Source organism: Mustela nivalis (genome assembly GCF_964662115.1).
Source record: "Mustela nivalis genome assembly, chromosome: 10".
Taxonomy (NCBI): Eukaryota; Metazoa; Chordata; class Mammalia; order Carnivora; family Mustelidae; genus Mustela; species Mustela nivalis.
This window is the reverse complement of record NC_139029.1, coordinates 13,881,215-13,896,244: the sequence shown is the minus strand read 5'-3', so window position 1 is coordinate 13,896,244 and position 15,030 is coordinate 13,881,215. Positions and strand designations below refer to the sequence as shown.

The 15,030-nt window shown below is 47.1% G+C and overlaps 1 protein-coding gene and 1 long non-coding RNA gene across 5 annotated transcripts in view; one reads left to right on the top strand and one right to left on the bottom strand.

Moving 5' to 3' along the window:
- Positions 1–4,165: 4,165 nt before the first annotated feature.
- Positions 4,166–15,030, bottom strand: part of CDA (cytidine deaminase) — a 28,885-nt gene continuing 18,020 nt past the window's right edge. For 2 of the 4 annotated variants that reach the window (XM_082684507.1, XM_082684509.1), the window contains exon 4: positions 11,179–12,205. In XM_082684507.1, the coding sequence (XP_082540633.1) occupies positions 12,089–12,205 (117 nt within the window). In that variant the 3' untranslated portion in view covers positions 11,179–12,088. Of the gene's footprint in view, positions 4,441–4,898; positions 5,042–5,086; positions 5,298–5,635; positions 5,719–11,178; positions 12,206–15,030 lie in introns of those variants that run through there. The other 2 variants (XR_014299152.1, XM_082684508.1) reach the window with 2 other exon arrangements.
- Positions 12,212–15,030, top strand: part of LOC309841511 — a 42,079-nt gene continuing 39,260 nt past the window's right edge. The window contains exon 1 of the long non-coding RNA XR_014299159.1: positions 12,212–13,307. This is a non-coding gene — a long non-coding RNA (uncharacterized lncRNA). The remainder of the gene's footprint in view (positions 13,308–15,030) is intronic.

The following is a 15,030-nucleotide window of genomic DNA, read 5'->3' as shown; positions in this document are numbered from 1 at the left end:
ACATCTGTTAATTCATTTCATTTTCGCACAGGATGCCATTTTTATGGATAAGGAAACTGAGGCAAGGAAAGCAAGGTGACAGTCTGTCGTCACATGCGGTGTCAGAGCTGAGATGAAAGTTCACGTTGCCCCGATTGTTGAGTCCTTGCGCACTGCACTATATGGATGGAGGTTTCTGTGATTTGTCCTGCGTAACCGACCACCCCGACCTGCACCCACACAGGCAGGCTAAAGAATGTTGTTTATGAGACTCCTGCATGAATGACTTTGGGAGCCTGCTTAGTTGACTTTAGCTGGGCTCCAGGTTAGGACTGGCCCTTCTGGGGGTGACTGAGGGGCTCAGTTGTTTGATCATCTGCCATTGGGCCCAGGTCATAATCTCAGAGTCATGGAATGGAACCCCAACTTGAGCTCCCTGCTCAGTAGGGAGTCTGCGTCTCCCTTTCCCTCTGCGCTTTATCCCCCCACCCCCTGTGCTCTCTCTCACTCTCAAATAAAATCTTTTTTTTTTTTTTTAAAGATTTTGTTTATTTGATGCAGAGAGATCACAAGTAGGCAGAGAGGCAGGCAGAGAGAGACGAGGAAGCAGGCCCCCCAGCAAGCAGAGAGCCGGATGTGGGGCTCTATTCCAGGACTCTGAGATCATGACCTGAGCTAGAGGCAGAGACTTTAACCCACTGAGCCACCCAGGCACCCCTCAAATAAAATCTTAAAAAAACAAAAACAAAAACTAGCTTTTCTGGTCTGAACTCCAAAGAGCTATACATCTTGCCTTATATCCCTTTTGGCTCTAGGCTGGGCTGGCCCCCCAGAATGGAATCCAAGAGCGGGGTGGTCAAACACACCTAGCCCAGGCTCCTTGCTGTAAAGTCATGATAATGGAGGAATGCAGCTTGCTCCAAACTGTATGTAGGCAAACAAATGTTTAACTTCAGACTCCAATATTTGCCGAAGAAGTCTGGCCCTTATGGGACGGTGGGTAGAAGTCCCACCTGAGGGGAGGATGTTCAGCCCAGGCCGCTCAATGCAGCCTCCAGCTTGGCTGTCTCCAAGGGGCTTCCCCAGCTGATGAGGCTGGATGTTGTAAGATCCTGCAGATGTAACTTTGCCTTATTCTCCTTTACTGCTTCCTAGTACCCTTGTCTGTGTGTAGATTCCTTTGTTTTTCCCTTTCCACTTCTGTTTCTACTAGGTTTTTATAATAGCAATAAAGTGTTCCTTTCTCAAAACGGTAAGTTCAGCTATTATGGATTCCCTGAAACACCCATCCCACCCCCTCATGCCCTTAGGCTCCTCTCTACAAACCCACAGTCCTCTTCCCTTCTTAGGACTCCCCACGAGAAATCTCGCCTGAAGTCTACGTTTTTCCAATGTGTTAACTAAGGCCCCAAGACACAGAGCAGCTTGCCTAAAGTCACATTGCCTGTTAGTGGCAAAGCCCTTTTACCCAAAGCTGCTGTTAGGAACGGCTGATCAATGGATTTGTACTGAGTGATTTCTTTTTTCTTTCCTTGACTTTTTTGTTTGTTTGTTTTTAAGAATTTTATTTATTTATTTGACAGAGAGAGTGAGAGAGATATCACAAGTAGGCAGAGAGCCAGGCAGAGAGAGAGGGGGGAAGCAGGCTCCCTGCTGGCAGAGAGGCTGATGTGGGGCTCGATCCCAGGACCCTGAGATCACGGCCTGAGCCGAAGGCAGAGGCTTAACCCACTGAGCCACCCAGGCGCCCCATCCTTGACTTTGTTTTTAATGGGAAATTTCAAACCTATGTAACAAAAAAAATTTAGTGACCCCATACACCCTTTATCCAGCTTCAACAATTACTGACAAATAGCTATTATTTTATTCATTTATTTATTTATTTTTTTTAAAGATTTTTTATTTATTATTTATTTGACACAGAGATCACAAGTAGGCAGAGAGGCAGGCAGAGAGAGAGAGGAGGAAGCAGGCTCCCTGCTGAGCAGAGAGCCCGATGCGGGACTCGATCCCAGGACCCCGAGATCATGACCTGAGTCGAAGGCAGCGGCTTAACCCACTGAGCCACCCAGGCGCCCTATTTTATTCATTTATATCTTCTTACTAACCCTCCTCCCCCCGTTACTTTAAAGCAAATCCCAGACATTATATTTCACTTATAAATACTTCAGTAGCTATCTCTAAGAGATAAGAGTTCTTTTAAAAGAAAAACCCCATTAACCATACTATTATCATCTCTAGAAAGATGAACATGAACTTCATAATATTATTTACTCTCCAGCTGATACTCAGATCTCTCCATCTTTTTATTTTGGTTTATAGTTATTCAGATTGGGATCCAAACACGGTTTACATAATTTATTTGGGTCAGAGAGTTACTTTTTAACGAGAAATGAAGCCAAACCTCAGATGTATATTTTGTGGTGGTTTCAGTTATTTTTTTTTTTAAGATTTTATTTATTTATTTGACAGAAATCACAAGTAGGCAGAGCAGCAGGCAGAGAGAGAGAAGCAGGCTCCCCGCTGAGCAGAGAGTCCGATGCGGGGCTCCATTCTAGGACCCTGAGATCAGGACCTGAGCCCAAGGCAGAGTCTTTAACTCACTGAGCCTCCCAGGTGCCCCATGTGGTGTCAGTTTTTAAATGTCCTTGTAATCATGGGTAGCTCTATTCCTCACCCCTAAGGTGGGTTGTAAGCAAGAGACCCTAGGAGGTGTGTGAAACGTGGCGTGGCCCCATAGCTCAGTGTGTGTGCGGTGTGCATGAGCCTCTCTCCGCAAGGAGACATTTGTCTACCCTGAGACCCACCTCCCCGTTGCTTGAGTAAATAGACACAGCCTAACCCATTTATTTCAGAGCTCCCATGGGTCCTTCCCAACAGCCCTGGTTCCACGCTGTGCAGTAAGTAGGGATAGCAGGCTAGCATGTAAAAATGCTAGCCTGTAAATGTAAAAACAGCAAAATGCTTCATCTTTGAATTGATGAATTTTATTTATAAAGATTTTACTTATTTATTTGACAGACAGAGATCACAAGTAGGCAGAGAGGCAGGCAGAGAGAGAGAGAGAGGGAAGCAGGCTCCCTGCTGATGTGGGACTCAATCCCAGGACCCTGAGATGACAACCTGAGCCGAAGCAGCGGCTTAACCCAGTGAGCCACCCAGGCACCCCTGAATTGATGAATTTTTAAAAGATTTTATTTATTTATTTGAGAGAGAGAAAGAGCACACAAGCTAGTAAGGGGGCACGGGGAGAGGCAGAAGCAGGCTCTCTGCTGAGGAGGGAGCCCAACTCCAGGCTCCATCCCAGGAGCTGGGATCATAATCTGAGCTGAAGGCAGTTGCTTAACTAACTGAGCCACCCAGGCACCCTTGAATTGGTGAATTTAAACATGTTGAAACTAACATAAGCATTAAATGGGAACCTGGTATTTTTCACTCCTAGGTATAGACCAGAGGAATGCATATATATTTCCCCAAAAATGTTTGTAGTAGCATTATTTCTCATAGTGTAAAACTGGAAAAACTCAGATGGCCATCTACAGCAGACTGGGTAAATTATATGTTCACCCAGTGGACTACTAAATAGCCTAAAAGCACCTACAGCTACGTGCAACGGCATGGATATATTTTATAAATACACTGATTGGGAAGGCAGGCAAACATAGAAAGGAATGATTATTATGCATCAAGTTCAAAGGCAGGTGAAACTGATCTATAGTGTCAGAGGTCAGGAGAGCAGTTGGCCTGGGGAGCTGGTTACTAGAAGCAGACTCAAGGAGGATTTGGGGGCTGGTGCCATTCTCTTTCTTGATCTGGGTACGTTCACTTGATGAAAGCTCATCTAGATTTATACTCTGGCTTGTGCAATTTTCTGTATGTAATATCTCAATAAACATTTTACATAAACATCTTTTTAACATCATGGGAACTTCTTTGAAAAGTTTGGTCTAACTCACGGTCTCAATTTTTTAAAAAATGAATTTTTTTTTAGAGATTTTATTTATTTGACAGAGAGAGAGATGGTGAGAGAGGGAACACAAGTAGGGTGAGTGGAAGAGAGAGAAGCAGGCCTCCCGCTGAGCAGGGGGAACCGAGGACCCAGGGATCATGACCTGAACTGAAGGCAGATGCTTAACGACTGAGCCACCCAGGTGCCCCCCAAAATGAACTTATTTTGAATAGTGTGTTAAAGTTCACAAAGTTTACTGTCTTTGAACTTAGTGGTTTCATACAACAAATGCATTTTAATAATGAACTTTGCTGTATTGTAAACCTGGAGTTGAACTTGGCTCTGCAGTAGCAAACATCTGAGTCAACCTCTTTCTGAAAGAGAGGATGGGAATTACCATTGTTCAGGGCCAGCCAACATTAGGAAGCATCTTCTCTTCTATTCTCCTGATGATGGTGTTGTGGGAGAGGCAGGACACCAAGAGAGAACATGTTTCAACCCCTTTCTTCCACCTTAAATATGAAGTCAAGGGGGACATGTTAATGCGGGAAGGAGTCTTCAATCACCTACCCCCAGGCTTGCTTGGCCATAGGGTGGACCCCTGGCTAGGAACAGGTAGTCAGTCAACTGTCTGAGCAGTGTGTGTGTGTGTGTGTGTGTGTGTGTGTGTGTGTTCTGATCTCTCTCTCTCTCTCCCTTTTTTTTCTTAAGATTTTATTTATTTATTTGACAGAGATCACAGAGAGGCAGAGAGGCAGGCAGAGAGAGAGAGGAAGGGAAGCAGGCTCCCTGCTGAGCAGAGAGAGCCCGGTGCGGGGCTGAATCCCTGGACCCTGAGATCATGACCTGAGCCAAAGGCAGAGGCTTTAACCCACTGAACCACCCAGGCGCCCCTGATCTCTTTTATCAGGAGAAATTGCAGGGCCCTGATGACACCCCTTCATATTAATTTGGGAGAGACATACATAGATATGTATCACTTTTTTTTTTTTAATTCATTTGACAGAGTTCACAAGTAGAGAACAGAGAGGCAGGCAGAGAGAGGGGGGAAGCAGGCTCCCCACTGAGCAGAGAGCCTGTTGTGTCTTGATCCCAGGACCCTGAGTTCATTACCTGAGCCGAATGCAGAGGTTTTAATCCACTGAGCCACACTGGTGCCCCGAGACATACATAAATACATAGATGAGTTTCTTTCCTCTTTCTAGGGGCACATAGACATCAGGTATTATCTTTTTCTTTTCAGTGGATCTCAGAGAATTTTAAATTATAATTTTAAATGCTCCATTGAAACTGCCCTTTGGACAAAGCGGAGGAAGAGAAGGTTGGAGAAACTTCACACTTCGGTAATCTCAGGCTGATCCATGGAAACCTAGTCGGGGCAAAGGTCTCATTTGAAGTTTACATCTATTCATCTGCTCTGTGCCATTGTCGTCACAGCTCTTCTCTTTAACGTTTACTGAGAAGGAACAAGAGGTTCTCAGAGAGACTGAATGTTTTAACTACAAGGATTTTCTTTACTCTCCTAGGAATGGAACATTTTACCCTAAGGCTTGTGATGAATTACCCAGCTTGTAAGAGGTATTCACCGAAGGGACAGGGACAACGTACCAGTGTTTTTGATTAAAGAGGGCATTTGTTGTTCCCCTTTGGTTTTGTTCCCCTAAGCTGCAGACCACCTCGCCAGCCCTTGATGCTTAACCCACCCACCTGCAGAAAGGAACTCTCCAGAGTGATATTAATTAGCCCTCCATTGGAGGCTGTGGCACTTTCTGGTTCAACAGAGAGTTCTCCTGCAAAAACAAACAACAAAAAAATCGATGTTTCTTCTGACAGGTCTGAATCAAGCACAGCACAAAGCTCGAGTCTTCCACTGCCCTCTGTATGGAAAGGGCAGGCGAGTGGATTTCTAAATGAGAGGCTTCCCAAGAAATCGCAGGGGTTCTGTGTTCTCTGTTCTCGGGGCAGAGAAACAGCCTCATGTGGTGAGACACAGCAGCTGACTTTCTTAGGGATTGTGACCCTGATTCCACTCGCCCCCCTCAGTCCTCCTGAGAAGGAAAAGGCTTCTGAGAGTGGCCCCAAGCCTCAGGTCTCAGGGCATCCTCCTGAAACCTCTTCGGTCTCTTCTGTGTTATCCCAGGATGATGAAGTTGGGGAAGGGTGTGGGGTATGTGGTCTTCTGCGGAGCTGTCTGTGTACCCTCTTTCATCCCTAGAACGTTTATTACATATCAACTCGTACCAGGCGTGGTTTGTTATGTTCAGCCACGGGAATTCGAGAAGAAAAGAGGGAGTCCTTGAAGAAGCCCTAGGACACTTCTCTGACACACAGCTCTGTGGCATCCCTCCGTCTTCCTTGTACACTTTTCCCTCCAGGTGACAAGACTGTGTTGTTTTGGTAATATTCCTAAGAAGCATCTCTTAACCTTCCCCCAAAGGACACAGGGGAGAAAAAGCTGATGCTGGTGTAAAAATGGAAAAAGACAAGTCTTAAAAAAAAAAAGAAAGAAAGAAAGAAAGAAAGAAAAAGTGTTGAGGGATGTTTGACCTTCCCTTGTGGACAACGTCCTTTGGCAGTATTTCATGCTCTTTGTCTCCTCCTGGCAAGAGACAAATTTTCCCGGAGCAGCAACATCCTTTATCCACAGACCATTTCAGAAATGCTATCTCTAAATTGCCAGCAGAGGTGGGGGAGTTTTTGCTAAAACTGTTGGCCAAGCAAAGCTGCTACGAGATCAAAATCCGGCTACTTGAAATTCCTGGGCTGCAGTTTTTGGAGGTTAGAGCCAGACCGTGATGGGCAGAGAGAGAGAGAGAGAGAGAGACTACATTGGGAAGAAGGGTGTTTGTTCGTCTGGCCGAGATGGAGGAAAACATGATGGGGGTCAGGGAGAAGGTGTGTGGCTCAGAAATTCAACACTCTGTGGCTCCAGTCCTATAAATTCGCTGCCCCGCAGTGATAACTCAAAGTAGAAACATGGCCATGTCCCCTGCTGTTACAGTCCTTTGCAGGCTCTTTGCCCTTGCCCGTTGCCCCTCAAAGCCCAAACTCCTCGGCTTGGTACAGCAAGGCCTTCTCTGTTTGGCCCTGGCATCTTTCTTCTTGGCCCCCTTCCCTGACCTTTATTTATGGCCCAGCAATATTGAGTTACTTGCAGATGTCCCAAGCAACATGCAGGTGCCTCTGTCTTGATTTACCTCTTTGAAAGGATCCCCGTTCATAACTAGTCCAGGAAGCCTTCCTTGACCTTTCCTAGACTGGGCTGGATGCTTCCTCTCTGTCTCTTCCTTTATACTGTTAGTTCTGTTAGTTCAGGGATTGTGATTTTGAAACCTTGGGTCTTTAGCACCCAGCGTGGGGTCTGCTGGCTCTCTAGCTCTTGCTGACAGCCCTCTGTGGGCAGCCTGGTGCCCAAGGGGGAGGAGAGGGGAAGGGGCTGATTAAATTCCCAATCACAGTGCTCACTCCCCCTGGGAAGGAGGGAGAGGGTAGAGAGGAGCCAGAAGGAAGCAGTTTGGAATGTCAAATATCTTACACACATCCCTGATTAACCTTCCCCACCACCTCTGGACCAACTACTGCATTTACCCCGACGTATTTAAGCTACAGGATTGCTACTGAATTTTTATATGGCTTTTTTGTTTTGGCAAAAGGGATACGATGTTGCCATTGTGGTTGGGTTACAAAAGGAATCTGGCTCACTCTCTCCCGCTGTCTTGTTCACTTGTTCTGTGGGAAGGCAGCTGCTGTGTTGCAGGCTGCCCTGCAGAGAGGCCCATGTAGCAAGGACTAGTAACAGCAACGGTCTGCAGGAACCTGATCCCTTCAATACCATGTGAGTGTGCTTCGAAGTGGGCCATTTCCTGGTCAAGCCTTCAAGGGAGACCACAGCCCTGGCCGACATCTAAACCCCAGCCTTGTACAAGACCTTGAGCCAAATAACCTGCCTCTGCCCAGAGTCCTGACCTACAGAAACTGTTAAATAATACATTTTTGTTGTCCTAGGCTACTGCAAGATTTAGGCATAATTTGTTACACGGCCATCGGTACATAATGCAATCATTATGCCCTATTTTTTCCTGCTCAGTCGTTGAGGTTTGTTTTTTGTTTTTTAAAGATTTTATTTATTTATTTGACAGAGAGAGATCACAAGTAGGCAGAGAGGCAGGCAGAGAGAGAGAGGAGGAAGCAGGCTCCCTGCTGAGCAGAGAGCCCGATGCGGGACTCGATCCCAGGACCCTGAGATCATGACCTGAGCCGAAGGCAGCGGCTTAACCCACTGAGCCACCCAGGCGCCCCAGTCGTTGAGGTTTTAATCCCCCTCCCCTTAACTGTCCCTTACCCTAGTCCTCAAAAATATGGGTAACACATTGGATGTTCTTTCCATGTTTGTTTCTGTGTCCTTAATCATACACAAAATACTAAGTGTGAGAGATAGGCCATTCCATTATTTATTCATGAATAGTAATTTCTAGCCTCACTTCTGACCTAGGCACCCAAAGTACCCCTTGTACCTGTCAGTTATAGCTGTGCTTAAAGGAAATCCTCAAGAATCTTCTATTTTACATGAGCAATTAGCAGTGGCTGCCAAGAGCCTCAGAAATATACATGCTTCTATTTTTTTTCCACGGGAATCTGGGACTCTGCTTTAGAGTCCTAAAAAACATAGACAGCTCTGAATAACAGTGCATGTGCTGCTCTGAAATCACAGGGCCTCAGAACAGGGGACACAAAACGAGAATCCTTTTATTTTAAACAAACATCCCAGCCTCTCTCTAGCCAAGGGAGTCCTGTTCTTCCAAGCGGTCATTGTTTGAGTAATTCTGGGATCTCTGAGGATTGTCTTCCCCAGTCTGTCTCCACCGACGTATTAAGGACACTGAACTTGGTGCTTCTGGCAGTCCGCATTCTTCACCCCTCCCCAGCTCTGTTCCCTAGTGGGAGGACTCTTCTCCTGGTCTGGCTGCGATCTCTCCTCCGCGCTGCCCTCCCATTCTCAAACAAGCTCCACTCTGGCTGCTTTCCTTCCAGAGCACTGTCTTCCCCTCAGTGACTGTCATGACGTCCTATAATCTTTAGATCTCATCTCCCAGGGGGTAAACTGAGAACTGGGCAGGAATTTTATCTGTCTTATTCACTGCCGTGTCCCCAGGGTCTGGCACCAGCCCTAGAACACAGTAGGCATCAGATCAATCATTGTTAAAGGAACAGGTAGATGGGCTTGTTGGTAAAAATCAAATCCGTTCTCAAAAAACCAACATTTGTCACCCTTAATAAAAGTCATGACTGATTTTATCAAAAAGAGCTCACTGAGGATCCACCTCTGGGCTCAGGATTTCATTCAATCCGCACAACAATTCTATGGGGTGGACACTATCATCCTTGTCTTAGAGATGAGGAAAATGAGTCTCAGAGTAATCAAACAGCTTGCCCAAAGCCACCTAGTTTGGAGTCTGGCTGGCTCCAAACTTGAAACCCACTGGGCTCTCTCATTTTTTAAAGTTCTTTAAAACATTTTGGAAATTAAAAAAATTCAGATATGGGGGCGCCTGGGTAGCTCAATTGTTAAGTGTCTGTCTTCGGCTCAGGTCACGCTGGGATCGAGCCCCGCCATCAGGTTGCCTGCTTGGCGGGAAGCCTGCTTCTCCCTCTCCCACTCTCCCAATTGTTTTCCCTCTCTTGCTATGTCTCTCTCTGTCAAATAAATAAATAAAATATTTTTAAAAAATTCAGATATGTACAAAGAAAACAAATCATGAACTGAGATTCCCATTGACCAGAATTTTAACTGATGTTAACATCTTAGTGCATTTTCTTTCAACTTTCTTTTTTTTCTTTCTCCATCTCACTTTGTTGAGAACATTCAGGAGACTAAGCTGAAGACCCCATCGACCACTTCTAAAGAAAGGCAGAGTCGACTTCTGCGCCGTGCAGCCAGGCTGGGACCATGTTCCTGCTTCCCAAGATGGTGGCAGGGGGGAGGTCTGGGTGTATTGTGGAGAAGCCAGACAGCAATACTTCCACGAGCTCTGAACCTGAGTAGAAAGACTCACAGGAAAGGGATGACTTGCCTGTCCACTACAAGCACCCCCAGCAACTTGCCTGCCTAGGAAAGAAGAAATCTGTGCTCTATTCTCACTCATCCAGTGGGGTTGGTCCCAAGGCCAACTTCCAGGGAGGACAACCAGAGCCATCAGCCCCCTTTAGAGGGCCAACCTGGCTCCCTTCCTTCCTGAGGCCTCACCTTCCTAACTCTGTGTGTGCATGAGAGAGAAGGGCAAAAGACAGATAGGCGGACAAGGTTTGATAACCAGTGCATCAATGCAATGGTCCCCTCCCTAACCTCCTCACACCCCAGAAGGCAGCATGGCACCTCGACTGTACCCACCTCGCATCCGGTACTCGCCTGGATCACTGTGTATATTTCCATGCACTTGACCTGTTTACATCTCTCTTCCATCAGACTGGGAGTTAGTTCCTCAAGGGCGCAGACTATATCTTACACATCTTTAACTTTGCAGTTTTTGCCATGTAAAAGATACAAAGGCAGCCAAACTTCAGCTGCAGGAGAATGGAAAAAAAGCCAGAAACAACAAAACACTTGGAATCAGACAGACCTGACTCCAGTTCCAGCTCTGCTGCCTCTTAGCTGTGTGACTTTCGGCAAGTGACGTTACCTCTCTGAGCTTCTATTTGTTCCTTGGTAAAATGAGGACAATGCACTTTGAGCTTGATGAATGAGGGTTCACATAAGCCTTCATATGTGTTACACGCCTTAGCACAGCTCCTGGCAAAGATCACGCACTATTTCTAGACCATACTCAGAGTTCCGAGACCTGGGTTCGGGTCTGAGCTTTCCCACAGTCCTAGAGTGAGTCATTCAACTTCTCTGAAGCCCAGTGCCCTCATCTCTAAGAAGGGGTAGATAACCACTTTAGTGAGCTGCTGGGCACTTTAAATAAAATTAATCCATGCGGGTACCTTGGGTGGCTTAGATGTTAAGTGTTTGCCTTTGGCTCAGGTCATGATCCCAGAGTCAGGACTGAGCCCCATGTCGGGCTCCCTGCTCAGCGGGAGGCCTGCTTCTCCCTCTCCCACTCCTGGCAACCCCCTTGCCCCCCGCTTGTGTTCCCTTTCTTGCTGTGTCACTGTCAAATGGATAAATAAAGTCTTTAAAAAAAAAAAAGGAAAGAAAAGAAAAAAGAATCCATGGGGAAGTACTCGGCACACAGTCGGTCTTCAGAGATACATTTTTTTTAAAAGATTTTATTTTTATTATTTATTTGATAGATCACAAGTAGGCAAAGAGGCAGGCAGAGAGAGAGGGGGAAGCAGGCTCCCTGCTGAGCAGAGAGCCCGATGTGGGGCTCGATCCCAGGACCCTGGGATCATGATCTGATCCCAAGGCAGAGGTTTAACCCACTGAGGCACCCAGGTGCCCCCAGAGATACAATTTTACCCTGTCTAGACGACCTCCTGCCTTTCCCCTTATACTTTGGAATCACTCAGATACAGCCGTGGAGAGGGGACAGCATCCAGAGGTGCTCAGGTCTACCCTGAGTCCAAAATAGACTCTAGAAATGGCCATTGGCAGTTTGGCTCAGCCTAGCGGGGCGTCCCATCTGGAGGAGCAAGTTGCCTAAAAAGCCAGCTCTCCACACCGAAGGGTACACAGTCCCACTTTCCCCTAGCAGAAGATGTCCAGGTCTTTCTAGAAAGACAAATCACTCTGTCACCCTTAGAGTTGTGAACAATGATAGAGATGGAGCAAAACGTGCACTCTGTGAGATCTATGATTAGAAAAGTCGCTCAGAACAGTATAGAACCTTGGGAAGGCTGGTGGAGAAGCAGTCCAGACTTGGCTGGAATTTTAAAGATGGCCCTTGGGAAGGAAAGGAAGGGATGGGTGTTCCTGTCCCAGGAAGGACAAGGTGGGTTGCCAGGAGGGATGTTGGCCCAGGACGGAACGAAACCCTTTATTGCTTCAGTGAAGATCTCCGCGCTCGAGTGCATTTGGAAAAGCCATCTCTGCCCAGCCCTGTCCACTTGGCAGATGTGTCCAGGTCTGTAAGAACACCTTTGTGAAGTTCTCTGGGCAGCTGTCCCCTTAAATATACGTGGAAACCCAGGTTCTTCCAGGCAGTGGGCATTTTCCCGAACTCACTGGACCTTTTGCCAGCCTATGGACCCGAAGGGAGCAGGCAGCAGCTCCTGGACTGTCCTGACAACATAGGTGCCATCTGGCTTGGTCATGTAGACAGCCCAGTTGGTGCCAAACTGGAAAAGAAGCAAAGCCATCATGAGGGAGTTAGCGTGCCCGAGGGGTTAGGACTGACCTGGATTTGAGTCTGACTCTAGCTGCAGAATGGTCACCTCTGTGCCTCAGTTTTCTCATCTGTAAAGTGGGGATGACAGTCATCATACCTGGTCCAGAGAGCTTGAGGACAGAGCCAATGCAAGAATGCCCACTGAGCAATTAAAACAGTGCTCAGCACTTTGTTAAGGAGCAGTAAGCGCTCTGTTCTGTGATGAGACTTGCCCTGGGCTTTACAGGAACAGTAACCCCCAGGGCCAGACCTCTTCCTGCCAGGACATTGGACAACTAAAACCCTGCTTCCCTCCAGCATGTCCTCCACTCCTCCCAAGCATGAGCAGGTACACGCCCAGCTCACTACACACCAGATACTGTCCATGCATGATTTTACTCTCTGCTCTTGTGGTACGTGCTATCATACCCCCACTTTACGCTTAAGAGGGTAAAGCCAGCAAAGAAGAAATTTTAGTTCAGATCTGCCTCCTCATCTTTCTCTTCTACGTTCAGGAGCTAAAACTTGCTTGATGTTTGATCTTGGACAAATGATCCGATCCTCTGGGGCTCAGCATCTTGATGTGTGAAACGACTTTAAGAACAGGAGAAAGTGGGGCGCCTGGGTGGCTCAGTTAGTTGGGCAGCTGCCTTTGGCTTGGGTCATGATCCCAGGGTCCTGGGATCGAGTCCTGCGGCGGATTCCCTGCTCAGCAGAGCCTGCTTCTCTCTCTCCCTGCCTCTCTGCCTACTTGTGCTCTCTCTCTCTCTCTCTCTCTAGCTGTCAAATAAATAAGTAAAAACCTTAAAAAAAAAGAAAAAAAAAAAAGAACAGAAGAAAGTACTGGGCAGAAAGACAGCTGTGCATGACGCAGGGCTCCAGAGCTGGAGTCAGCAAACTGGGGCTCAGCCTGCCCATGCGTTGTGAGACTTATGATGGACAGAAGGCACTGGACATAGTGCCTGGACATAGCAGGTGCTCAGTTAATGGAAGCCGTTCTTACTGACTGGTGTTGAGTAGCCTAATGGCTTTCCATGCTTCTGTCTGAATCACATTATTACGGGGCATGATCAGTCTCTGAATTTTTTTTTTTTTTAAGATTTTATTTATTTATTTGACAGACAGAGATCACAAGTAGGCAGAGAGGTAGGCAGAGAGAGACAGAGAAGCAGGCTCCCCGCCAAGCAGAGAGCCCGATGCAGGACTCAATCCCAGGACCTTAGGATCATGACCTGAGCCAAAGGCAGAGGCTTTAACCCACTGAGCCACCCAGGCACCCTGGATTTTTTTTTTTTTTAAATTAATGCTTTAAGGAAGGATATTTTTCTGCTTGGCAGGCTCTGCCTGAGGGTATGGATGAAACCTGAGTGGTGGTGAGTCCGAGGGCCCCATCCTCGGCCCCCAAGCTTCATCCTTGGTTATTTGCATTTTTGGTTTCAGTTCTGCCTCTCCCTCCTTCAGCTTTTTTTTATTCACCTTCTCTCCTTTGCCAACATCTAATCTGTTTGGGGAAAACAGCAAAGAGCAGTTGGCCTAAGCTGGGGCCTGGGAAGCCAGGGAGCTGGCACCCTGATGTGGTTTCCTCACATGGCCTAGGACATGCCAAGGTGCTGGGTAGCCATTTCTGCCCCTCGAACGTGAGAGGAGTCCATATTGTGGATTCAATGCCCTTATGGCGGCATTTGCATCTGAATTGGGGAACCATGGGCTGCTAACTCTGTCTGGTTTGCAGGCCTAGCAAGAAGCAGAAAAACAATGGAGCTGTCTGCACGATAGGCAATGCTTTGAAACCCCAGGGCACAAAAGCAAATGAAAGGAAACAACCCCTTCTCTCCCAGGATGTAAACAACTCCAAAAGCAGACATCTCCAGGGCACCAGGCGCTCCTGTTCTCCTAGTCTGCAAAGCACCATTATATCTCCTCCAGGGCCCAAGGGAATCGGTCTTGTTTATAGACCCACAAAGGCAGGGAGAGGGCCGTGAGGAGCAGTGAGCCTGAACTGACCATGAATGCCAGCTCACCACCATCTGGCTGCATGCCCTTCGGCAGGACGTTTTACTTTTCTGGAAGTGGGGGCACTGGCCCGCCCACTTCCCTGATAGGCTGGGGTCAAGATGAAATGAGATGCTGTGTTTAGAAGGGCTGATGATGTCACCTGGAAGTTCAAGGGCCTGTGGGATTCTCCAGGCCAGTGGCTTTAATCTTTTGGGGATTCTGGGGGACACAGACCTCTTGGGGAGCCTGGGAAAGCTACTGACACTCCCCAAATGTACATACATGCACAAAAAAACTTACCACTGAGTCCAGATTAAGAACTCATCGAATCTGCTTTTCACCATTTCTAAGGGCACAATCCAGTTCCCTTTTCTTTTCTTTTTTTTTTTTTTAAAGATTTTATTTATTTTATTTGACAGACAGAGATCACAAGTAGGCAGAGAGGCAGAGAGAGAGAGAGAGGAGGAAGCAGGCTCCCTGCTGAGCAGAGAGTCTGATGCAGGTCTCTATCCCAGGACCCTGGGATCATGACCTGAGCTGAAGGCAGAGGCTTTAACCCACTGAGCCACCCAGGCACTCCTCAGTTCCCTTTCTTTTTGGAATCCAGTGTACCCCCTGTCCCATGGCCTATAAGGCCCTCAGTCCCATCATTTCTCCTCCTTATTCACTGTGTTTCAGCCTCTCTGGCCCTCTCACGACTTAATCAAACTCACCAAGTGTATGGGCACTAAACATGTTGCTTTTGTCTGGAAATCTTCTCTAGACCTTTGTCTGCCTCATTTTTTATTATTTATATCTCTG